The sequence below is a fragment of the Hemiscyllium ocellatum genome, chromosome 12 (genome assembly GCF_020745735.1).
Source record: "Hemiscyllium ocellatum isolate sHemOce1 chromosome 12, sHemOce1.pat.X.cur, whole genome shotgun sequence".
In the NCBI taxonomy this organism is placed as follows: domain Eukaryota; kingdom Metazoa; phylum Chordata; class Chondrichthyes; order Orectolobiformes; family Hemiscylliidae; genus Hemiscyllium; species Hemiscyllium ocellatum.
The window spans coordinates 38,823,554-38,850,425 of NC_083412.1; the positions used below are offsets into that span (position 1 = coordinate 38,823,554).

A 26,872-nucleotide genomic window follows, 5' to 3' on the forward strand; every position below is an offset into this window, starting at 1 on the left:
ACCTGGATTGTGTCCTAAATGGTTTTAAAAAGGAGCATTGACTAAAGATGGCCACCGAGGTCACCTGACGAGGTTAGCCATTTGAAGAAACCATCAATTAAAGAAGGGTCAGTTTGAACTGAAATTAAGATGACATCAAAATAGCTGAAAGTGGTCACTCAGGTATATATCTCCTGTTTGATTTACACTTTTCTGGACATTTCATGCAATGATGATAGGAAAGAGAGTATACAGAGGATCTATATTTCATGCTATGGAGATGAAAGTCAACTTGTACTAGCAGAACTGAAAAGCTTGCTCTCTTTCTCTATCTCTCTGCCTCTCCTTGTTTACCCCAGCCTCTTGAGAAGCAGTGCCTAATGTTAAAGCAAATTAGAGAAACATTCATTCAGCAAAACGCAAAGTCATCCAATCATTGACAACTCAAAGGTTGTTCCCAGTTGTGTCACTGCTGGGATACAAGGCATCAGTTAAACAATTGGACACCTCAAGGACTCTGAGGCATTTTTTAAAACTATATTTTCTTGATTTTCCTTTTTATATGAGACATTCCTTCCATTTTAAGCTTTACGTCTGTGTTTGTGTGTGATTGATGTTGGTTTTTCTTAGTAAGTAATAAATTCATTTTTTCACTCAAAGCTCTGCAACCGTCTTCTTCATTTTTAAGTAGAACTAGGTTTTAATTTAAAGTGTGATGTAGCTGTATGCTAAAAAAAAAATTAAGAATATTTGTTGTGGTCATCTCTGGGGAGTTAACAGAGGAAAGCCAATAAAAACTAATTTGCCTCTACTATAAAATGCAAATTCCCAAATGATAATTATGCATAGAAAATCTTTATCTTGCCTCTCCCACAGAGAATAAAAAATTAAAAGGTATCCTTAAAAGATAGTTTCAGTTTCTATCTTGTTTTTCTTATCATTATTCCAATGTTCTGTTGAGATTAATAATATGTTTACATTAAACACAAGGTACTTTAATAACAATCATATTCTACACATTCCATTTTGATCATTACATTTTTAATAATCTTTTATGTTTGCTCTTAACAAAGTGTCCACTATGGCATTGTCATTGTCTGTTGCAGGAATGATTTTCAAAAACAAAATAGCTTAAAATTACTGCCATGTGGTCTCTCCAAAAATGTGAAGAGTAGTGGTCTGTATAAATGACTCTCACTACAAAACTATTGGAAATCATTTTCAAGATTTTTGAGATCCAATACCAAACTCTGTGCCTCTTTCTGCACCATTGAGTATTCCTGCAAACACACATTTGGTTTGCATGAAAAAATAAGTAACTGGGATAACTGGCCATTGAGTCTCCATGTAACAACAGTTCCTGGCATCAATATCCAGTTGCAAATGACAGTTCTGAGGAAGGGTCACCGCACCCAATCTGACTTCTCTCCATACATGCTGCCAGACCCGCTCAGCTTTACTAGCAATTTCTGTTTTTGTTGTTGTGAAAGGCTGCATTTTTTTGATATATAACTGTAAACTGAAATGAAAGTCGGAATTCTATCACTGAAATGCCAGGTGAGATTTGCATTTGAAAATCTGATGCTGCATTTCTTTAAAAACTATATGTGATATAATGTTGCTTTTTGAAACATTGAGAGGTGAATTCAAGAAGCACAGCATCTTTTTCACTGAAAGAAATTCCACCTGACAACCTGACAATTCCATTCTGAATGGTTGAGCTATAAGAATTTTTAAAAACTGCAAAGCTAAACCCACAGAGACTACAGAGAGTCATAGAGATGTACAGCATGAAAACAGACCTTTCGGTCCAACTCGTCCATGCCGACTAGATATCTCAACCCAATCTAGTCCCACCTACCTGCACGCAGCCCATCTGCCTCCAAACACTTTCTGTTCATGTACCCATCCAGATGCCTTTTAAATGTTGCAATTGTACTAGCCTTCACCACTTCCTCTGGCAGCTCATTCCAAACACGTACCACCCTCTGTGTGAAAAGGTTGCCCCTTAGGAATCTTTTATATCTTTCCCCTCAAACCCTAAACCTATTCCCTCTATTTCTGGAATCCACACCCCAAGGAAGAGACTTTTTCTATTTATCCTATCCATGCCTCTCATGATTTTGTAAACCTCTATAAGGTCACCCCTCAGCCTCTGATGCTCCAGTGAAGACAACCCAAGCCTATTCAACCTCTCCCAATAGCTCAAATCCTCGAGTCCTGGCAACATACTTGCAAATCTTTTCTGAACCCTTTCAAGTTTCACAACATCCTTCCAATAGGAAAGAGACTAGAATTGCACGCAATATTCCAACAGTGGCCTAATCAATGTCCTGTACAGCTGCAACATGACTTCACAACTCCTGTACTCAATACTCTGACTAATAAAAGAAAGCATACCAAACGCCTTCTTCACTATCCTATCCTATCCACTTTCAAGGAGCTATGAACCTGCACTCCAAGGTCTTTCTGTTCAACAGCATTCCCTGGGACCTCACCATTAAGAGTGTACGTCCAGCTAAGATTTGCCTTCCCAAAATGCAGTACCTCGCATTTATCTAAATTAAACTCCATCTGCCACTCCTCAGCCTATTGGCCCATCTGATCAAGATCCCGCTGTAATCTGAGGTAATCTTTTTTGCTGTCCACTGCACCTCCAATTTTGGTGTCATCCGCAAACTTACTAACTGTACCTCTTATGCTCACAACCAAGCCATTTATATGCATTACTAAAAGTAGTGGAACCAGCACCGATCCTTTTGGCACTCCACTGGTGGCCTCCAGTCTGTAAAACAACCCTCCATTATCATCCTCTCTGTTCTACGTTTGAGCCAGTTCTGTATCCAAATGGCTAGTTCTCCCGATATGCCATGAGATCTAACCTTGCTAACCAGTCTCCCATGGGTAACCTTGCCGAACGCCTTCCTGAAGTCCATATAGATCACATCTACTGCTCTGCCCTCATCAATCCTCTTTGTTACTTCTTCAAAAAACTCAATTAAGTTTGTGAGACACGATTTCCCACGCACAAAGCCATGTTGACTATCCCTAATCATTCCTGGACTTTCCAAATACAGGTACATCCTGTCCCTCAGGATTCCCTCCAACAACTTGTCCACCACTGAGGTCAGACTCACTGGTCTATAGTTCCCTGGCTTGTCCTTACCACCCTTCTTAACCAATACACCACATTAGCCAACCTCCAGTCTTCTGGTACCTCACTGACTATCAATGATACAAATATCTCAGCAAGGGGCCCAGCAATCACTTCCCTAGCCTCCCACAGAGTTCTAGGGTACACCTGATCAGATCCTGGGGGTTTATCCACCTGTATGCATTTCAAGACATCCAGCATGTTCTCCTCTGTCATACAGACATTTTTCAAGATGTCACCATCTATTTCCCAACATTCTACATCTTCCATGACCTTTTCTACAGTAAATACTGATGCAAAATGCTCGTTTAGTATTTCCCCCATCTCCTTGCAGCTCCACACAAAGGCTGCCTTGCTGACCTTTGAGGGGCCGTATTCTCCCCCTAGTTACCCTCTTGTCCTTAATGTATTTGTAAAAACCCTTTGGATTCTCTTTAACTCTGTTTGCCAAAGCTATCTTATGTCCCCTTTTTGCCCTTCTGATTTCCCTCTTAAGTATACTCCTACTGCCTTTATACTCTCTTAAGGATTCACTTGATCTATCTTGTTTCTACCTGACATATGCTTCTTCATCTCCTTTAGCAAATCAAGACAGAAAGAATCTGGATATCTCTCCCTCTGTCTCTCCACCTCCTTCACAACATCTCTCTATGTTAGAAAAAAGGTTTAAAAGAAACTCTGAAATTAGAAGATCTGATTGACCATCAAATCAGAAAGCAACTGTCACCTTCTTCACAACAGCATGTGGACACAGCTAAGATGAATGGCCTGTGAAAAATATCTTTCCAACTTGTGGGCTGGACTGTTGATTTTCAGAATTTTGTTTACCCTGACTATTCTTTTCCAGCCCATCAAATACGTATCAACCCATTTATCTTTTTATTGGCTTAATTTTGATCACTTGGGTGTGTAGTTGGGCTGTGTAGCATAGTTCATAGAATCATAGAGATGTACAGCATGGAAACAGACCCTTCGGTCCAACCTGTCCATGCCGACTAGATATCCCAACCCAATCTAGTCCCACCTGCCAGCACCCGGACCATATCCCTCCAAACCCTTCCTATTCATATACCCATCCAAATGCCTCTTAAATGTTGTAATTGTACCAGCCTCCACCACTTCCTCTGGCAGCTCACTCCATACATGTACCACCCTCTGCATGAAAAAGTTGTCCCTTAGGTCTCTTTCACATCTTTCCCCTCTGAAACTAAATCTATGCTCTCTAGTTCTGGACTCCCTGACCCCAGAGAAAAGACTTTGTCTATTTATCCTATCCTATCCATGCCCCTCATAATTTTGTAAACCTCTATAAGGTCACCCCTCAGCCTCTGATGTTCCAGAGAAAACAGCCCCAGCCTGTTCAGCATCTCCCTTTAGTCATATTAGGTTAGAAATAATTTATTTGATTTGTTCTTGTTAAAGTATGCTAAACCTGGTGTGAATATCTTTTCTCATGAGTAGTGGTCAGCCATGAAAATTGATAATTGTTATGGTTTTATTGGAACTTTACACATTTATACATTTTATGACGATTTATATAACAGTGGGGCACAATTATCTGTACACCCTTCCCAATTACGCATTCATACAGTTTAAATGACTTGTCAAGACATGTTGTTGGGAACAGCAAAACCCTAAATAGTAGGAGCTCAGTTTTCAAATTGTCAGAGACACTCTGCTATTCCTTTGTCCATTCAACTGTTTTGCCTTTATAATGAAACTTGCTCAATGGAACACAAGAGTGCTGAAATTTGGAACAAGCTTTGATAAAATCCATTAATGCAAAAATATTGCAGAATGTTTTGTTTTGTTCATTTTTTTTTGTTTTGGGAAAATCCATGAACTAGAAACATAGATAATAAATGTAGGAGTAGACCATTCAGTACGATCATGGCTGACCATGCAATCTCAGTATCCCATTCCCACTTTCTGTCCATATCCCTTGATCTATTTAGCTGCAAGAGCCATGTCCTGCTCTGCCTTGAATATATTTAATGAACTGGCCCATGCAGCTTCCTGTGGGAGAGAATTCCACAGATTCACAACTCTCTGAGTGATAGAAATTCTTCCTCATCTCAGTCCTGAATGGCTTACCCTTTATTCTTAGACTCTGACTCCTAGTTCTGGACTTCCCCAACATTGGGAACATTCTTCCCACATATAGCTTGTCCAGTCCCATCAGGGTTTGTATGTTTCTGTGAGATTCCCCCCTCATTCTTCTATCCCTTGTTTTGGGTTCTCTGGGAGACATTTGACCTTATCCCACAGTTTGTGAGTTACTTTGGCTTTGGCAAATTCACTTTTAACAAAATTAACTCTCTATATTAATCAAACAATTTGTTCAAGCGTTTGGCTGAACACAATCTTATCATCAGTAATGGCAACATAGTTGCAGAATACTTCAGTAACCGAATTGGTTAATGGTTGAAAAGTCATTTGTACATTTTTACATTCTGATTGGTGTGATGTTTCACTGTTAGTGTTTGTCAATTGTTTCTTTGTTACAAAAGCTGAAATTTCATTGGCTATATCTATCAATAGACTTGTCCTTTCAACAAGTCAATTTTTGTGACTTGGCAACATTAGCCCATTCAGCCTGATCCACCATTCAATCTGATCATGGAAAATTGAATGATCACACCAGTTTTTGAAAAACATGGCAGTCAAGTATCATAGATTGTGTTGGACCATTACCAAAGATAGAGGCAGGGCGATTGTACATTGTTATAATGATGGATATGACAACCCGATTTCCAGAGAAAGTATGGCAGAAAGGAGGAACAAGTGTGTCAGGTGATAAGAGCTTCAGAGGATTTCCAAGTTGAACAGAGTGGGCGGCACGGTGGCACAGTGGTTAGCACTGCTGCCTCACAGCGCCAGAGACCCGGGTTCAATTCCCGACTCAGGCGACTGACTGTGTGGAGTTTTCACGTTCTCCCCGTGTCTGCGTAGGTTTCCTCCGGGTGCTCCGGTTTCCTCCCACAGTCCAAAGATGTGTGGGTCAGGTGAATTGGCCGTGCTAAATTGCCCATAGTGTTAGGTAAGGGGTAAATGTAGGGGTATGGGTGGGTTGCGCTTCGGCGGGTCGGTGTGGACTTGTTGGGCCGAAGGGCCTGTTTCCACACTGTAAGTAATCTAATCTAATCTAAAAGGAGACACAAACACTTCTCAAACAAAACTTCTTTAATTTGTCTCACCAATTCTGATATTTAGTGCAGTTAGACACTCTGTTCTCCTATTTAGAAGGGCAACAGCAATACCTTGTAAGACTACTTGAGACGTACAAGCAAATCTATAGAGATACACTTGAATGTACTACCTGAGCTAAGCACGATATAGGTAGAGTCAGTACCAAGTCGGTACCAAGTTGAGCCCAGAAAAGTCAACAATGTTGTGATTCCAGCTGATAATGCTGGGATCACAAGTCAAATCACAGATAGGAACCCTACTCCACAGATCATAAGCTTATTTGTTTTGGTTTTAACAAAGTGGTCTCTTTCTGAACCATAAATACACATGCTGTACATTGTGCTTTAACCACAAAATAGGCATTTATTCAATAAGGAACAAAAAAAAATCCAAATTATCTATGTACAGTAAAAACACAAAGGTTTTAAACATGCAGTCAAAATATAAACCCATTTATCCCAAAACATGCCTTTATAAATTGAAAAGAAATAAAACAGCTTTTGTATTGCATGCAAAAACCCCTGTTGAATTTTCAAACATCACTCATCTACAGTAATCAAAACACCACCCATAATACTCACACCAGTATTCCTGTACCTAACACGTCAGTAGGTTTAATTCACCTGAGGTTTCAGGAGTTGAACTGGAACAGTGATTGTTTCTTCTCGGAGTTACCACACCATATTTTTGCCATACTCAGTGTAAATACATAATTCTGGATTTTCACTCTAACACTTCTGGTTTTGAACTAACTTAAGCTTTTCACTCCACGGTAATCCAACTGATTAAACCTATCATTTCCATTTCAGGGCTATTGCTATACATCACCATCCATTGCTTAGGTGTTCCCAAGACTAATACATTACGCGAAATTAAAATTGAAGCTACATGTTTCTCAGTTATAGGAATTTCACATAAGTTAAAAAAAGAGATTGCAAAATGCTCTTAACAAACCTTGAGGTTCCATTATTTACCATAGTGAGTCGCAAGTAATCCAAAAGAAACAAAAATCCATTAGCCCACAAATCTATTCACTCTACACTCAGACTTCACAAATTATTTTTCAAAGAAGTCACTGTGGTTACAGAAGTACTCACAAGTTGATCCTTAACTTCAGATACACACAAAAACCCAGCAGTCACTCACTCAAAAAATAATTAGAACTCACCAAATGTCATTAAAATTACCCACAGTTTGTACCACAATAGTTGGAAAAAGAATTCAATACATGCTAGAAAATCACTTGAATGAACCTACTCAAAGAAGTTGGAGTTTTCCAGTAATGGTGGTTCCTTAACCAGATGAATGAACTAGATTCTGTATAGACGACAGAAAAATAACAGCTCACACAAATAAATTCATGCCCAACTCCACAATTAGAAAGAACACTGCATCAGTAAGGTTGGCAGTGCCTCATTTCTTTCAAAGATTGATCGATCGTAGAGGTACTAACAAGTGCCATGAATATCAAGGGCTAAAGAGCCATTCACTTCTGTTATAGCAAATAGATTATACTAATATGGATTCATGCCATTTGGGTTGAAAAAATGCCACAGCTATGTTGCAAAGGCTTATGAAATGAAATAATTATATCTAACTATGTGCTTATTAAAATGCTGTAATACATAGTATCAGATAGGAAGGACATATAAAGCAATTAGAAGACCAGTTTATGTGAATTTGCATAAGCAAGAATATCTTCCCTAGGATATATTGTAGACTAAGATCGGTGAAATTGAAAGTTTCAGTGAAAGTCCTCATTCCTAAAACTAATTTAGAAATAATGGGACTTTTTTTAGGAATGTGAGAGCTTTACTGGAAGTTTTTGTGCAATTTCAGCATGTTAGTTGTAATTTAACAAGGTTGTTAAACAAGCAAAATTGACAGGGCCACCAGAATGCCAAGCAGCCTTTGAGAATTTGAAAGCAATCGTAATAAATGAACCGGTTGTTCCCCCTCCCCAGGGCTTTTTAAGACCTTTCAAAATGGTGTTTGGTACCAATGACTTGGGAGTAGGTGTAGTCTTATTACAAGATGACAAGTCAGAAATAGTGAAGCCAATGTGGGGTACATTTTAAAGAAAATAAACCAGAGGAAGAGATGGGATTATTATTGACCCTTCAATGTTTCAAGTTCATGTCTGACATGATAGCAAAGAAATATTAATTTACACTGACCATAATCACTGGCATTCAAGATTTGGAGAAGCAATAAGGATACCTCATTCAATCCTATGGACGGGTGTTATTAAGCATTGTTTACCTACCGTTTTTCCCCTACCTATAACATTGATGTTTGTTTCTTGTCTGTGTGTATCTGATCTGTATGAATGGGGTATAAGCATGATAGAGCTTCAGCTTTCATGGGAGTTATACATTGATAATTCACATTTTACTTCCCTGTAGTTAGCACTGATATCTTTACAATGAATAGTGTTTCTCATTAAGTACAGAAACCTGCTCAGTGTTTTCTGTTAACCCAAGTCCATTAGACAGTAGATTGGAAGCTTTGAGCAATTTTTCTTAATCCCAAGAATAGTGGAGCTTAAGTGAACGTTCCAAAATGGGTTGGAAAACTATATTTTCATTCCATCATCTGTTTCTTTAGGCACTAAATGCAGATTCTTATTTAAAGGAAATCATTGATTGAAATCATCTAAGCTATGACCTTTTCTTGCTACCTCTGCCCTAAGCCATTGTTTAGTCATGTCATTTTGCATTGTTTCCTTATCTCTTAGGTGTTCAAGTTTTTTTTAAAAAATTAGTTTCCATTGTTTCTTTGCGTGATCTTTCATCTCTCTTTTCATTTCTCTTTGTTTCTTTTTTCTCTTTCTTATTTCCAATGCTCTTTTTCTTTTTATTCGCTTGTCTTCCCATTGCTTTTTTCTTTTTCTTTCAGTTCAAACTTTTAAATTTTCGTTTCCCAATGTCTCGCATCCTCTTGCTTGAGTCATTTCATTTCTCTTTTTTTTTATTTCTAAGTCATTTGTTTTTCCATTGCTAAATGAATCTTTGCTAAGTTTCGTGGTGCCAATGCAATTTCAGGTTTCTCTGCTTTTTCTCTTCTTTGCTGGACTTCCCATTCCCCACATCCATTTTTGTGCACATAGAACAACTTATTAGGACCTTCCATTCGCCCTTTTTCTCCAACTGATTCAATTCAGATTTTATTGTCCATTTAGAAATGCATTCAGGGTACACTGCTCGTTAGTTAAAAAACACATAAATTCCAATTTCATTCAGGTCTATAATGCCTTGAGGATGGAATCATAATGAATAGATAACACTTGTTCAGGGACCAGTGTTAACACTTTAAAATTTAATTTTGCCCTAGAAATCTCCAGTGTAGGAATAGATTCCAGATCAAAGTTTTGTGCACCTGTGTTCATTATACACTTTATAGTTGAAATCCAATTTAAATTTCCTAAAGATCAATATTTGTTGTTTCTTCTTTTCACATCCACTTGGCAAGCATTTTATTTGCGAGAACTAACTCAGAAGTTGTGTATTTATCGACTAAATATTGATAGCTCACACACAAGCATTAAATGATCCACTTTCCAGTTTTGTCTGGTTTCTAGATGCAAAATGTTTCTTAAAATGTAATCACAAAAACAACAAAAGTTAAAATTTAAGTTCTGCCCTCATTCTATGTGCAAAGGGTGAGGAAGGTCTGTTTAAAAAAAGGTGTTAGTTATGTTAGATTGTGGATTTAAAAATGAGAAAAAATGCTGCTTTAAACCAAAGGACTTTGGAAGGTGTTGCAGTTAGTTTTTGTCAATGTAATACCCATCTCATTATGTGTCATATCTACAAGACAGCTTTATTCATGTGGAGGGGAGAATGTTAAACACCTCAGCTCCATGATTTTATGTCCAGGGGCAGCAAATGAAAGATTGAGAATCGTTGTGTCTACAATCACATGTCTTCAAAAACTCAAAAAGGAACTGAAAGAAAATATCTCATCAATGTCTGTAATCCAGACCAGTGCCAAAACTGGGCTTCACTGTTGTTTTATTTGGTCCTTCACTACCCATGTTTTATCTCATTTCTTTGCGTGTTTGTTTGTATGTGGATGAGGATTTTTTTTTAAAGGATAAAATTTCACCTGTAGAGAATTATGGATTTGGCATTCACGTTTCTTTTCTGCCATCAATTGAGAACAATGTTTTCCTGTTAAGTACAGAAATCTGAGAGGTGTTTTCTTTTAATCTGAGTTTATCAGTCGAGGAAATTTTGGATATCAATTCAATCTTTTTAATCAACTCTAGGAATAGTGGGGCTTGGCTTCCAGAGCAGCTCCCCACTGCACCACCTCTCCCACATCCTCGCCAAGCTCACCATCCCCCATAAGCCATGACACCAGAAGCCCAGATACAAGATTAACTTCTATTAGTGTGTATTATGGTGGGAACCACTGCTTGAATGAAATAAAACTTGGTAACAATAATATGTTGGGTTAGGTGGGCCCTCCCTTTCGCATTTGGAACCCAACATTAAACTGTGGGTCAGCCAATTAAGACCAAGATAAGAAAAGATAATCAGAGAGTTTTGGATCTTTGCAATTCCCTTCCTCAAAAGTCAGTGGATACAGACTCTTGGTATCTTTTTTAGGCTTCGGTAGATAGTTTTTTAGAATCTAAGGGGATGAAAGATTATGGAGATTTCAGGAATGTAGAGTTCAGATTACAATCAGATCAACCATTACTTTATTGAATGGCGGAGATTGCATTGATTCAGACTTTGCATCTGTTTTCATACTTGTGACAAATGAAATGTAGAAGACATAAGATCTCCAAATACCTAAAGCATGCTGATTGTAATGGATTTCCTTGCACAATGGATGAATGTTTGCACCCTTGTAATAAAATTGTTCTTTGATGTAACCTTTTACTTTAATTTTCTTACCCTTTTTCCTGCAGTTGAAAAAGTTCAAAATCAGTGGGATGAAGTGCAGAACAGGTTACAGTCCCGCACTCAACAGCTACAAGAAATGCTAAAGGATTCCAACCAGTGGCTTGAAGCCAAACAAGAGGCAGAGGAACTTTTAGAGAAAATCAGAACCAAGCAAGCCTCCTGGAAGGAAGTTTCCTATACCATGGACATACTAATGAAGCAGAATGCAGATGTTAAGGTAAATCAGATGGCTTTATAAATGTCGACAGCCTTTTTATTTAGGATAGATAAATCAACAGGAAAAAAAAATGTCTTTTCCCGTTCTTCCCCCTTCCTCAATCGCAGCTTAAACTTTATAGTGTTTTACTATAAAGCATATCACAAGAGCCTTATCAGTCAGCATTCGATGCTGAGCTATTTAAGTTTGCAGTGCAGCTGTCCAAATGATTGGTTCAAGGTAAATATTATGGAAGATAAATGAAATGGTTTTGGAAAGAAATCCTCAAGCTGAGGACCTTTGCATCTGAAGGTGGAATGAAGGATGCGCAGGAGAGCAGAATTGGGTGAGTGTAGAGGGTTATAAATTTGGAGAAGGCCAAAGAGAGGGCTGATATTGTGGAGGGATTTACAAATCAGGATGAAAGTTTAAAATTGGAAGTGTCATGTTAAAATGAATCTCTTTTGGGGTAGAAGTGATCTGTGCAAAAAGGACGGATTACTCCTGAATTGGAAGGGGACTGGCAGAGACATTTACTGGAGCTGCTTGGAAGCACTTAAACTAGTAAGGTGGGGTTGTGGGACCCAGGCAGATAGTGAGGAAAGAGATCAATCTGAGACTTGCCCAGTTGAGAACAAAAGAGAGTCAAACAGTCAGGGCAGGCAGGGACAAGGTAGGACTAATAAATTAAACTGCATTTATTTCAATGCAAGGTGCCTAACGGGGAAGGCAGATGAACTCAGGGCATGGCTAGGAACATGGGACGAGGATATCATAGCAATTACAGAAACATGGCTCAGGGATGGACAGGACTGGCAGCTTCATGGTCCAGGATACAAATGCTACAGGGAGGATAGAAAGGGAGGCAAGAGAGAAGGGGGAGTGACGTTTTTGATAAGGGATAACATTTTAGCTGTGCTGAGGGAGGATATTCAATAGACAATAGACAATAGGTGCAGGAGTAGGCCATTCTGCCCTTTGAGCCTGCACCACCATTCAATATGATCATGGCTGATCATCCTTAATCAGTATCCTGTTCCTGCCTTATCTCCATTACCCTTGATTCCACTATCCTTGCGAGCTCTATCCAACTCTTTCTTAAATGAATCCAGAGACTGGGCCTCCACTGCCCTCTGGGGCAGAGCATTCCACACAGCCACCACTCTCTGGGTGAAGAATTTTCTCCTCATCTCTGTCCTAAATGGTCTACCTCGTATTTTTAAGCTGTGTCCTCTGGTTCGGCACACACCCATCAGTGGAAACATGTTACCTGCCTCCACAGTGTCCAATCCTTTAATAATCTAATGTCTCAATCAGATCCCCTCTCAGCCTTTTAAACTCAAGGGTATGCAAGCCCAGTCGCTCCAGTCTTTCAGCGTAAGGTAGTCCCGCCATTCCAGGGAAGTTATTTGGGTAGAACTGAGAAATAAGAAAGGGATGATCACCTTTTTGGGATTGTATTATAGTCCCCCTAATAGTCAGAGGGAAATTGAGAAATAAACTTGTAAGGAGATCTCAGTTATCTGTAAGAATAATAGGGTGGTTATGGTCAGGGATTATAGCTTTCCAAACAGAAACTGGGACTGCCATAGTGTTAAGGGTTTAGATAGAGAGAAATTTGTTAAGTGTGTGCAAGAAAATTTTCTGATTCAATATGTGGATGTATCTACTAGAGAAAGTGCAAAACTTGACCTACTCTTGGGAAATAAGGCAATGCAGGTGACTGAGGCGTCAGTGGGGAAGCACTTTGGGGCCAGCGACCATAATTCCATTAGATTTAAAATAGTGATAGAAAAAGATTGACCAGATTTAAAAGTTGAATTCTAAATTGGAAAAAGGCCAATTTTGACAGTATTAGGCAAGAACTTTCGAAAGCTGATTGGGGCAGAGTGAAAGGAAAGGCTGGTAGGTACAGGGAATGCTGGATGACTAAAGAAATTGAGGGTTTGGTTAAGAAAAAGAAGGAAGCATATGTAACGGATAGACAGGATAGATCGAGTGAATCCTTAGAAGAGTATAAAAGCAGTAGGAGTATACTGAAGAGGGAAATCAGGAGGGCAAAAAGGGGACGTGAGATAGCTTTGGCAAATAGAGTTAAAGAATTAAGGAGAATACAAAGGGTTTATACAAATACATTCAGGACAAAAGCGTAACTAGGGAGAGAATAGGGCTCCTCAAAGATCAGCAACAGAAAATGAGGAGATGGTAAACGAGTATGTTGCATCAGTATTTACTGTGGAAAAGGACATGGAAGATATAGACTGTAGGGTAATATATAGTGACACCTTGCAAAATGTCCATATTACAGAGAAGGAAGTGCTGGATGTCTTGAAATGGGTAAAGGTGGTTAAATCCCCAGGATTTGATCAGGTGTACCCTAGAGCTCTGTGGGAAGCCAGAGAAGTGATTGCTGGGCCTCATGATGAAATATTTGTATCATCGATAGTCACAGGTGAGGTGCCGGAAGACTGGAGGTTGGCTAATGTGGTGCCACTGTTTAAAAACCTGTGACCAGTGGATTGTCACAAGGATCAGTGCTGGGTCTACTACTTTTTGTCATTTACACAAATGATTTGGATGCGAGCATAAGAGGTCGAGTTAGTAATTTTGCAAATGACACCAAAATTGGAGGTGTAATGGACAGCAAAGAAGGTTACCTCAGATTACAACAGAATCCTGACCGGATGGGCCAATGGGCCAAGAAGTAGCAGGTGCAGTTTTAATTCAGATAAATACGAGGTGCTGCATTTTGGGAAAGCAAATCTTAGCAGGTCTTAAACACTTAATGGTAAGGTCTGAGGGAGTGTTGCTAAACAAAGAGACCTTGGAGTGCAGGTTCATAGCTCCTTGAAAGTGGAGGCACAGGTAGATAGGATAGTGAAGAAGGTGTTTGGTATGCTTTCATTTATTGGTCAGAGTATTGACTACAGAGTTGGGAGATCATGTTGCGGCTGTACAGGACATTGGTTAGACCACTGTTGGAATATTGCGTGCAATTCTAGTCTCCTTCCTATTGGAAAGATGTTGTGAAACTTGAAAAGGTTTACAAGGATGTTGCCAAGATTGGAGGATTTGAAGTATAGGGAGAGGCTGAACAGGCTGGGGCTGTTTTCCCTGGACCGTTGGAGATTGAGTGGTGACCTTATAGAGGTTTAGAAAATCATGAGGGGCATGGATAGGATAAATAGACACAGTCTTTTCCCTGGAGTCAGGGAGTCCAGAACTATAGGGCATAGTTTTCAGGTTTGAGGGGAAAAATATAAAATAGACTTAAGGGGCACCCTTTTCACACAGAGGGTGGTACGTGTATGGAATGAGCTGCCAGAGGATGTGGTGGAGGCTGGTATAATTGCAACATTTATGGATTGGAGCGAAGGGTCTGTTTCCATGCTGTACATCTCTATAACTCTATGACAATGAACATAATCTCTGAATCTCTCAATCATCAGGCAATGGGAACCAATGGGAGTTAAAACATATCAACATGTTCCTAATAATTTTATGGTTTGTATTTATTACTGTTAAAATTGTAGTTGATGCTAAGTAGTCGAAGGTCAAAGGGTATTTGACATAAATAAGCAGTGAAGCTGCATTTGAATCTCATTATAGATTAGACAGAGCAGTGTATGGAGGAAATGTTGATGCTTGAGCAACTTTTCATTCTTCAAGGAGAAAGTGAGGTCTGCAGATGCTGGAGATCAGAGCTGAAAATGTGTTGCTGGAAAAGCGCAGCAGGTCAGGCAACATCCAAGGAACAAGAAATTCGACGTTTCAGGCATAAGCCCTTCTTCAGGAATGCCTCAATTCCTGAAGAAGGGCTTATGCCCAAAACGTCGAATTTTCTGTTCCTTGGATGCTGCCTGACCTGCTACGCTTTTCCAGCAACACATTTTCAACTTTTCATTCTGCCTTCTTGTTAACGTAGAGACCATTGCAGAATTAAACATCCTGATATTCGATTGCATAATAAAACAGAAGTTTTAGGTTGGGTCTTTATCCACTCTATTAATTTAATAGAAAGGTTATATTGGGCTCAGGGCAATATTTTGTATTTATGTTGACCTTTCAGTTAACATTTTTTTCTCATTTATTTATTCAAGACATTTCATGCAGTGGTTGTTGGTTAATGTAATAACTATGGGAAAATATAATCATGTAGAATTATACTTTCTGTGGAACTGCTTTCACCAGTTTACCTTTTTGATAAAAGTTTCAAATGTTGAGAATGTTACACCCAATTTAAAAGTGAAATTAAGGTAATGAAGCACTTTGAATGTGCATTTGATTATTCAGATGTAACATGATAATAAATGGGGCCTGAAAGTTAAAAAATTATGTGTCATTAGTGTAATTATGCAAATTCATTACATGAAGTCATGTAAGGAAGGAAATAATGTGCTTGTAATAGGCTAACCCATCAAACATTCATTACAACAGCCTGTTATTAATGCCTCAAACAACGACCTGTAGGAGGCAGTAAATTAGATGCCAGGTATGTAATCCAGGCGACACAAATTGACATGACTTTCAATTTAAAACAAATGCAATTACAAGTTTTTTCTTCATGTATCTCGTTCAAAATGAATCAGACACAATATTTGTAATGAGCTTCTTTTGAATGTTTAGCTAGTTTTTAGTGTTTCTAATGGAGGTGAATGCAATGCTAGAATGTCAAGGAGGAACAAACATAATCTTGCCTCCACCACCTGTATCACACTTTGAAGCCTGACAGGAAATTGTAATGTATGATAACAGGAAGGGTTTGTTCTTCTGAGAGACACTTTCACCTGCCAGGGTGGATAGATATTGCTGCAAACAAGCTAAAATACTCAAAATGCTGATGTGTCAAAAAGCTACCAAGAACCCACTAATTTCGGCATTTAACTGAAAATTTTTTGTGAAATATGGAAAGACCAGTGAAACAGTGGAAGTGCAATTAATGTGCTTAATTAAGTGGATTGTAACCCTGGCTTCTGTCTTTACTTGCCACTACCTGGGGTTCTTGAAAGACACCAGTTTGAGCAACATCAGAGGATATCAGGAATGGTTGGGGCTGAGCAATTGACAGAGTGGAAAATCTTCCAATACAAAGATCTCACGGCTGCTTCTTTGCCTAAGTGAAAAGCTTTTATTCACAAGACTTGATCTGAGTGTGTGCTTTTTACTGCTTTGGATTAACTTCAAAGGATATTTCTGCAACCTTAAGTTCTCTAAATTTGATGTACTCTTGATAGCAGTATGGCAGCTGCTATGATGGGGAGCAAGAAAAGCAACAGCAATAATCCTAGTAGCAGCAGGCGATGCCTTAACCAGCTCCTGCTCCATGGGAGAGAGGGAATGAGCCCAAAGCTCCAGCTCTTAGGTGCCTGTACCCTGAGCTCTGGATATATACACAGAGGATAAGCTTTCTCAACGTAAATGAGCATCAGTGCCATGGGAAGGTTAGAATCTGATTATTACAGCCAATCTGGAGCAGACAGCCACTCCTGAAGTGATTGTGGCTACCAGAGCCCTAAAATCTGCAGCTTCCTTCATGTCTGGGATTCCCTGGTGACATAAGTAGAATTTCTCAATGGAAGGTGACTAATGGCAGGTTTCCAGGGCTGCCACTTGCATTCATTTTACAACTGATGGGTCCACTTAAAATGAAGAATCTCTCAGACTTGCTGCTCAAACCGGATTCCCAAAGGTTCACTGAATCATAGATTGCGTACAAATGGCAAATAAGGCACCCTCAAATTTAGCAACCAATTTAGATCACACATCACTAATGTTCATCTTATATGCAACTACTGAAAGTTTGTCCAACATGTCCTGAAAGCCACCATGATGCCTTTGTCCTGCACTAATCAAGTGTACGACATTACTTGATGCCGATGGCTCTTTGGAGATGTGGCCTACCTTTGAAGAACATGCTCGATGACAGCTCAAGGCTGAGGCGTCTTACCCTTGATTTGCAAGAACTGAAGGCATGGAGTGGTCGTTGAGCAGGCATTTGGGATATTAAAGATGAGATTCAGGAACCTGAATAGACCTGACACCCTTCACTATATCTACCAGCTTGGGCTTCCATGATTGTAGTGGCTAGCTGCGCCTTGGACAGTATTGCACAGCAGACAGGAATAAGCTGCAGCAGGACTAGCAACACAAGGCAGAGGTGGAGGAACCCTGATATGACCAGGCTACGGCAGCATTCATTTAGCTGTCAGAGATGCATAGGACAGACTAATCCAGGCATGCTCAACTAATTTGAGGTAGCACAATCATCTAGTCAGTCAATACTGAAAACATGTGGAACATCCTGCCTTCAGCATAAAGTTATCCCACAATCAACAGGTTATCACATCACTCACACCTGATGATCATCATTCCCTCTTATCATACTATTTACACAGAGTAAAAAGTCACGTGACAGGATGTATGTGGATGTACTTGCTAGAGAAGGTGCAATACGTGACCTACTCTTGGGAAATAAGGCAGGGCAGGTGACTGAGGTGTCAGTGGGAGAGCACTTTGGGGCTAGCAACCAAAATTCTGTTAGATTTAAAATCGTGATGGAAGAGGATAGACCAGATCTAAAAGTTGAAGTTCTAAATTGGAGAAAGGCCAATTTTGACGGTATCAGGCAAGAAATTTGGAAAGCTGGTTGGGGGCAGATGTTCACAGGTAAAGGAATGGGTGGAAAATGGGAAGCCTTCAGAAATGAGATAATGAGAATCCAGGGAAAGTATATTCCTGTTACGGTGAAAAGGAAGGCTGGTGGGTATAGGGAATGCTAGATGACTAAAGAAATTAAGGGTTTGGTTAAGAAAAAGAAGGAAGCATATGTAAGGTGTAGACAGGATAGATTGAGTGAATCCTTAGAATAGTATAAAGGTAGTAGGAGTATACTTAAGAGGGAAATCAGGATGGCAAAAAGGGACATGAGATAGCTTTGGCAAATAGAAGTAAGGAGAATCCAAAGGGTTTTTACAAATACATTAAGGACAAAAGGGTAACTAGGGAGAGAATAGGGTCCCTCAAAGATCAGCAAGGCGGCCTTTGTATGGAGCCGCAGAAAATGGAGGAGATAGTAAACAAGTATTTTGCATCAGTATTTACTGTGGAAAAGGATATGGAAGATATAGACTGTAGGGAACTAGATGGTGACATCTTGCAAAATGTCTATATTACAGAGAAGGAAGTACTTGGATGTCTTGAAACAGGTAAAGGTGGATAAATCCCCAGGACCTGATCAGGTGTACTCTAGAACTCTGTGGGAAGCTGGAGAAGTGATTGCTGGGCCTCTTGCTAGGATATTTGTATCATTGATCATCACAGGTGAGGTGCCAGAAGACTGGAGGTTAGCTAACGTGGTGCTACTGTTTAAGAAAGGTGACAAGGACAAACCCAGGGAGCTATAGACCAGTGAGCCTGACATCGGTGATGGGCAAGTTGTTGGAGGGAATCCTGAGGGACAGGATGTACATGTATTTGGAAAGGCAAGGACTGATTCGGGATAGTCAACATGGCTTTGTGCGTGGGAAATCATGTCTCACAAAATTGATTGCGTTTTTTGAGAAGTAACAATGAGGATTGATGAGGACAGAGCAGTAGATGTGATCTATATAGATTTCAATAAGGCGTTCGACAAGGTTCCCCATGGGAGACTGGTTAGCAAGGTTAGATCTCATGGAATACAGGGAGAACTAGCCATTTGGATACAGAACTGGCTCAAAGGTAGAAGACAGAGGGTGGTGGTGGAGGGTCGTTTCTCAGACTGGAGGCCTGTGACCAGTGGAGTGCCACAAGGATCGGTGCTGGGTCCTCCACTTTTTGTCATTTACATAAATGATTTGAATGCGAGCATAAGAGGTACAATTAGTAAGTTTGCAGATAACACCAAAATTGGAGGTGTAGTGGACAGCGAAGAGGATTACCTCAGATTACAACGGGATCTGGACCAGATGGGCCAATGGGCTGAGAAGTAGCAAATGGAGTTTAATTCAGATAAATGTGAGATGCTGCATTTTGGGAAAGCAAATCTTAGCAGGACGTAAACATTTCATGGTAACGTCCTAGGAGTGTTTCTGAACAAAGAGACCTTGGAGTGCAGGTTCATAGCTCCTTGAAAGTGGAGTTGCAGATAGATAGGATAGTGAATAAGGCGTTTGGTATGGTTTCTTTTATTGGACAGAGTATTGAATACAGGAGCTGGGAGGTCATATTGCGGCTGTACAAGACATTGGTTAGGCCACTGTTGGAATATTGCATGTAATTCTGGTCTCCTTCCTAACGGAAAGATGTTGTGAAACTTGAAAGGGTTCAGAAAAGATTTACAAGGATGTTTCCAGGGTTGGAGGATTTGAGCTACAAGGAGAGGCTGAACAGGCTGGGGCTGTTTTCTCTGGAACATCAGAGGCTGAGGGGTGACCTTATAGAGGTTTACAAAATTATGAGGGGCATGGATAGGATAAATAGACAATGTTGTTTCTCTGGGGTCGGGGAGTCCAGAATTAGAGTGCATAGTTTTGGGATGCGAGGGGAAAGATATAAAACAGACCTACAGGGCAACGTTTTCACACAGAGGCTGGTACTTGTACAGAATGAGCTGCCAGAGGAAGTGGTGGAGGCTGGTACAATTGCAACATTTAAGAGGCACTTGGATGGGTATATGAATAGGAAGGGTTTGGAGGGATATGGGCCGGGTGCTGGCAGGTGGGACTAGATTGGGTTGGGATATCTGGTCGGCATGAACGGATTGGACCAAAGCGTCTATTTCCATGCTGTATATCTCTATGACTTTATGAGGAAGCAGGTTACAATGGGGTCAACAGGACTCCGGACCTTTGAAGTAAAGTTTCTGTTCCTAAATGTTGAACAGTGAAGTGGCAATGTAATAGTCTCAAGCATCCATGTGATTACCTTGGTACAGCTATAAATTCTTTCTCTCCCTTTTCCATTTATGCAAACCCTGTGCTTTCTACAAAACTAAAAGCAGTCTCTCATCCACCTGTTCTGACTGTCAGGGTAGTAATGGCTGCTAACCTCTGGATTTTGGAGCCTGTGATGGTTCAGCCAAAGCCTGTATCACTAGCAGCAGAAGACATAGAAGCAGAAGTAGGTCATTTGGCCTATTATCTCTGCTCTCGCATTCGATGAGATTGTGGCTGATCAGAACATGCTCAAGCCCACTTTCCTGCCTTTTCCCCATAACTGTTGATTCTCGATCCATCGGGCTACCTTGACGTTAAATATACTTCGTGACCCAGCATCTACAGCTGTCTGCAGTCAAGAATTTCAGAGTCACCACCTTTTGAGAGAAGAAGTTCTTCATCTCTGTCTTAACTGAGCAACAGCTTCCTCTCAGACAATGCCCTAATGGTCCTTGACTCTCCCACAATTGGAAATAATCTCCTTGAATTTACCATATCAAGTGACCTCAGAACATTATATGTTTTAATAAAGTCGACTTCCAGTCTCCAAAAGTTCAATTAGTACAGATCCAACCTACTCAACCTCTCCTCCATACATGGGATTCGTCTCATGATCCTTCTCTGGATTGCGTCCAATGCTATTATATCTTTCTGTAGAGAAAGGGAGTAAAGCTGTTCATAATATTCCATGTGTTGTCTGACTGGTACCTTGTACAGTTTTAGCAAGACTTCCGTATTTTGTACTCCATTCCCTTTGAGACACTTTAAGCCTTTTCCATTGTGTGCAACTCAGAATATTAAAATTCAGTTTAACTTCAAATGTTGGGAAAGTGGTTAGATATCATAATTGGGATAAAATTAACAGTCACTTCGATAAATGTCAAGTAAATCAGTTTTAATTCTCTTAAGGTTTTGAAGCTTGATGTGGCATTTGAAAGAGTTCAGTATGACAAGTTTGTCAACAAAGCTGAAACATCTTGCATAAAAGGCTGAGTGTTAGGAAACAGAAAACTATAGTTGGTTTATGGGCTGGTGAATAGCATACAATAAGGTAAACCTCTGCTCAGTGTTAGGATCCTGGCCTTTCCTGATATGTATGAATGACCTCAATGTGAGTGTCTGTGGCTCAATTTCAAAATCTGGGGATGACATAAGTCTTGGAAATATCATGAAATGACACTTAACTGCCCCATGCTCTTTTGTCACAGGCTGTGTTGTGTTCCACAGATGCTGACTGTCCCTATCCTGATGAAAAGCATGCTTGCATGGATACTGCTCCTTTTGAAAGCGCAGGATGGTTGAGAGCAATTTGTGGTTTATTGAAAAAAATGGAGCAGCCAGTTGGGGTACAGTAAGATCCACAAGTCGTTTTCAGATAAATAACCAGATAGTTTTTGTAACTGGAGTTGGGTAAGGGCTCAATGTTCGCCAAAATTCCTGGCTCTTCTCCAATTCATACAACAGGATTTTTACATCTACCTGAGGTGCCAGAATCATCATGAGTTTAACATCTGGCCTGAAAATTTTGACACCTTTGAGAGTGTACAATTCCCTTAGTATTTCACTGCTTTGGTAGCCTCGATTATGGAGAGGACATTCTAATACGTCTCATTGGCAGTAGTCGTATCCTTGAGGGAAAGATGACCGTGTTGAGCAAGCAGTTGACCTACATTATTACCAAAAACATAGATTCTATGTTTGTTCTTTCATTTACAGTTTGAAGATCTTTGGTGAAAATTAGCTGCTCCACTTGTTCATATCATAGTAGCTTGTGCTTCAGAGCTGGCCTTTGACTCCTTAATATCCCAGAGGGCTGATAAAATGCCACATCAATGCAATTCTTTCTTTTAACAATTACCTGAAATTTCCTTGAATAGTTAATGCTGATGTCATCATGATTAAGTGACTTCACTTGACAGAAACATTCTCAATGCGATTTCTTATATGTTTTATGACTTTGCCATTTATTTTGAAAAGGTGGGAGTCATGGTTTTAGTCATTTGAAAGCTGACTAATTATGAATCATTCATGATAATCAATTATGTGTAGTTATTTACAAGACACAGAAGCTCATAGTAAATATGAATCATGAAATATAAGGTGGTAAGGCCCATTCCACTTCTTCACTTTTAATTCCTTTGCATTCACCTGTCTTTGAATATCTGATCCCAGTGATCATTTTAAATGTCTGAGCCTAGTCTGTGAACTATTTGATAATAGATATTGGCCTCACTTTATCGTAAACTTTAATATTTTGCGGCAGAAGTCATTGGGTAGGTAGGTACTCGATATAGGTTTCCTGCCTTCATAGTGATGCTGAGAAAATTTATAATTTGTTTTCCTCCATCATGCCTCCAAATGAGCTTACCTGACTTTATGTCCTGGTACATTGCACAAAATTACACAGAGGAAGACAAAATCCTGATCCTCCATGACTGGATAAAATAGTTCATCCTTCAGTCTAACGCATTAGTAATAGTTCGAAAGAAGAGTCACATTGCTTTCTCCACAGATGCTGCCAGACCTGTTGAGTTTCACCAATACTTTCTGTTGTTAATTACAGGATCCATTTTGTTAGCATGGCAAAAATATTTGGAGTCCAAAAGAATTTGGAATCAACAATGTTAAGTTCCCAAGAAAGACCAAGAGGCCTAATTGTTTAACACCAGGAGGAGCTTCATTAATGAGGTGTTCATTCTGCAGTAGCAAGGATACCATCATGATGTCATGTGATCGGACTCTGAAAATGACAGTCCACCCTACTTACCGAATACAGACCATCCTTTCCCCATTACATCAGAGCTTCCTCCATTGAAAACATTCACACTATCCAACAGCTGATAGGTAAGAAGCTCCACAGGACATTGATTCCTGTGTGGCTGTCAGCTCACCTCAGGTGTCTGCTTAGCTTTCTTATTGGTAGAATTCTGAGCAAAACTCTTGTTAACATACTGGAACCACAACCCACTCAATGATTCAAAGTTCTCTGGCATTGTTCTTGGTGAATTGTCAGTTATGCATGACATTTGATTTGCTGAAACCATGTTTGACAAGAGGTGTCGTTGCTGAAAAATGTGTTGCTGGAGAAGCGCAGCAGGTCAGGCAGCATCCAAGGAGCAGGAGAATCGATGTTTCAGGCATAAGCCCTTTTTCAGGAATGAGGAAGGTCTGCCAAGCAGGTTAAGATAAATGGTAGGGAGGAGGGACTTGGAGGAGGGGCGTTGAGTATGCGATAGGTGGAAGGAAGTTAAAGTGAGGGTGATAGGCCGGAGAGGGGGTGGGGGCGGAGAGGTCAGGGAGAAGGTTGCAGGTCAAGAAGGCGGTACTGAGTCTGAGGGTTGGGACTGAGAAAAGGTGGGGGAAGGGAAAATGAGGAAGCTGGAGAAATCTACATTCATCCCTTGTGGTTGGAGGGTTCCTAGGCGGAAGATGAAGTGCTCTTCCTCCAGGCGTCGTGTTGCCATGGTCTGGCGATGGAGGAGGCCAAGGACCTGTATGTCCTTAGTGGAGTGGGAGGGTGAGTTAAAGTGTTCAGCCATGGGGCGGTTGGGTTGGTTAGTGCGGGTGCCCCAGAGATGTTCTCTGAAATGTTCCGCAAGTAGGCAGCCTGTCTCCCCAATGTAGAGGAGGCCACATCGGGTGCAGCGGATGCAGTAAATGATGTGTGTGAATGTACAGGTGAATTTGTGATGGATATGGAAGGATACCCTTGTGGCCTTGGAGGGAAGTGAGGGAGGTGGTGTGGGCGAAAGTTTTTTATTTCTTGCGGTTGCAGGGGAAGGTGCTGGGAGTGGAGATTGGGTTGGTGGGGGTGTGTGGACCTTACGAGGGAGTCACGGAGGGAGTGGTCTTTCCGGAACGGTGATAGGGGTGGGGAGGGAAATATATCTCTGGTGGTGGGGTCTGTTTGGAGGTGGCGGAAATGACAAAGGGTAATATGATGTATCTGGTGGTTGGTGGGGTGGTAGGTGAGGACCAGTGGGGTTCTGTCCTGGTAGCGATTGGAGGAGCAGGGTTCAAGGGCGGAGGAGCAGGAAGTGGAGGAGATGTGGTGGAGAGCATCGTCAACCACATCTGAGGGGAAATTGCGGTCTTTGAAGGAGGAGGGCATCTGGGTTGTTCGGTATTGGAGTTGGTCCTCCTGGGAGCAGATGCGGCGGAGACGAAGGAATTGGGAATATGAGATGGTGTTTTTACAGAGGGTAGGCTGGGAGGAGGTGTAATCTAGGTAGCTGTGGGAGTCGGTCGGTTTATAGTAAATGTCCGTGTTGAGTCGGTCGCCCGAGATAGAAATGGAGAGGTCTAGGAAGGGGAGGGAGGAGTCTGAGACTGTCCAGGTAAATTTGAGGTCGGGGTGGAAGATGTTAGTAAAGTGGATGAACTGTTCAACCACCTTGTGGGAGCATGAGGTAGCGCAACGAGGTGTCATTGACAGGAAACAACAGAATTAGGTTTTCCAACAAGACAACAAGGCCAAGCATGACATTTTCCAAAAAAGGTCAAGAAACATTGGTGAGGGATTACACCCTGAATGAGCAGTGGGTACCACTCAATCATCATAGCACAGACAGAACTAGTCTCCTACACTGTACAGACAAGAAACGATATAGTAATGAGAAGGAATATAGACCAGTTTTTGGCAAGCAAAACGAATGTGCCAGAGACAACATTAATTGAGAATCCAAAAATTATTGTGCCAAATGTCCTGTGGAGCATCTTGCCTGTTGGCTGTTGGATAATGTGTACGTTTTCAATGGAGGAACCTCTGCCGAAATGGGGAAGGGATGTTCTGTATTTGGTTAGTAGTAGGCTGGGCTTCCTTGGGAACTTAACATTGTTGACTCCAAGTTCTCAAATTATTTTTGTTCTTTTAAAGTGGAGGTCAGTGGTAGTTTGAACCAGTTCCTACCCATGGGATTTTAACCACCTTTCCATGTACCTAAGTTCACGTCTGAAGGGACCCGAGTGCATCTTCACTTTTACTCTGCAGTTTTTTTATTCACATACAAAATGGTCACCTCCTTTGCTCAGTGCTTTTAAGTGGAACTGCAATTTCTCTGACATAATGGAAAATTTTGTGAATCCAGTTATTATTTGTTATTCTGCCTTATGGTGTTTTGCCTCATAAATTTGACTGAAATTTTGACTGTATGTTAAACTTTCAAGTGCATCATCTCGGTTGAAAACTGCTCAAAGCGATTTTGAAAAATATTGTGTGAGAAATGCACTTGGCTTAGCCCTCTAGGCATGCTTTTACAAAATTTGATATCTGGAAACAGCTGAATTCTCTTATAATGTTTACAGCATTGGAATGGGTATTTATTAACTCGATCACTTCCTGCAGTGGCAGCACATGGAACATTAACAGCCTCGAGAACATGCAGTCATCTTTGCTGACATTTCCAAGCAATGACAAGTATGAAGCACTTTACATGGGCTTCTTGTGGCAATTTGAATGACTTGCACTTGTAGATTATGAATGAATAAATGGAGCCAAAAAATCGAAAGCGTATGGATTAACCAGCTCATTTTGCAAATACGGAAAATTTATGAAAATCAAACTGTAAAATTGTAGGACCTCAGAAACTGTATTCTTATTATTCCTGGTTCCTTGTTTGGCCTCCTTTTTTAGCTGGTGATATGTGTCAAAGGTCCTTATAAAGTTGTTACGTATGATTTTTCTCTTCCCAAATTTATATCCTCTTTTGAAGCTGGTTCACTATTTTGGAGCACAATTCCTCAATGCTGTAATGTTCTGCAGGACCTCATCAAATGATCAATCGTCTTAGGTAATCCCAGACAATATCTATTGCTGGTTGTGGGAACGAAGTGGCATCACTGTTAAGCTTCATTCTGTCTCTTTCAGTGTACATGCAACTGTCATTGGATAGTGATCAAACCCATACATTATCAAAGTGCGAACACTGTCTACTGCCAGCTACATAAACATAATTCAAAATTCAGCAGAAGAGCAAATCAAAGCACACAACATTGAAACGTTTTAAGTGTGCCTAACACTTCTGCATTGATATGAAGCAGCTTGAAGAGTGTATTAGTGTGAAAGATAGCTATAATTAGGATAATCCCTAATGTGTGGAAACAGGCATTCAGCCCAACAAGTCCACACTGATTCTCTGAAGAGTAACCCACCCAGATCCATTTCCCTCCCCTATTACTTTACATTTACCCCCAGACAAATGCAACTAACCTACACATTCCTGAACACTATTGGCAATTAGCATGGCCAGTTCACCTAACCTGCACATATTTGGATTGTGGGAGGAAACTAGAGCAACCAGAGGAAACCCACACAGCCATGGGCAGAATGTGCAAACTCTGCACAGACAGGACCTGGGGCTGGAATCGAACTGTGAGGCAACAATGCTAACTCCTGAGCCACCATGCCACCAGTTAGCAATATAAATCATGTGATTGGGCCTTTATTTGACTAACAGCACTGAAACCCAGCATTTCAAGACCTCCCTTTAGATACAGCATCTCAGATCTACTTAGATTCAAACCA

The 26,872-nt window shown here is 40.5% G+C and overlaps 1 protein-coding gene across 7 annotated transcripts in view; it reads left to right on the forward strand.

Annotated features, from left to right (window-relative positions):
• The window catches only part of dmd (dystrophin), a 1,983,095-nt gene that overhangs the window by 1,592,242 nt on the left and 363,981 nt on the right, over positions 1–26,872 (forward strand). For all 7 annotated transcript variants that reach the window (XM_060833515.1, XM_060833512.1, XM_060833514.1 and 4 more), the window contains one exon: positions 11,244–11,455. In XM_060833515.1, the coding sequence (XP_060689498.1) occupies positions 11,244–11,455 (212 nt within the window). The remainder of the gene's footprint in view (positions 1–11,243; positions 11,456–26,872) is intronic.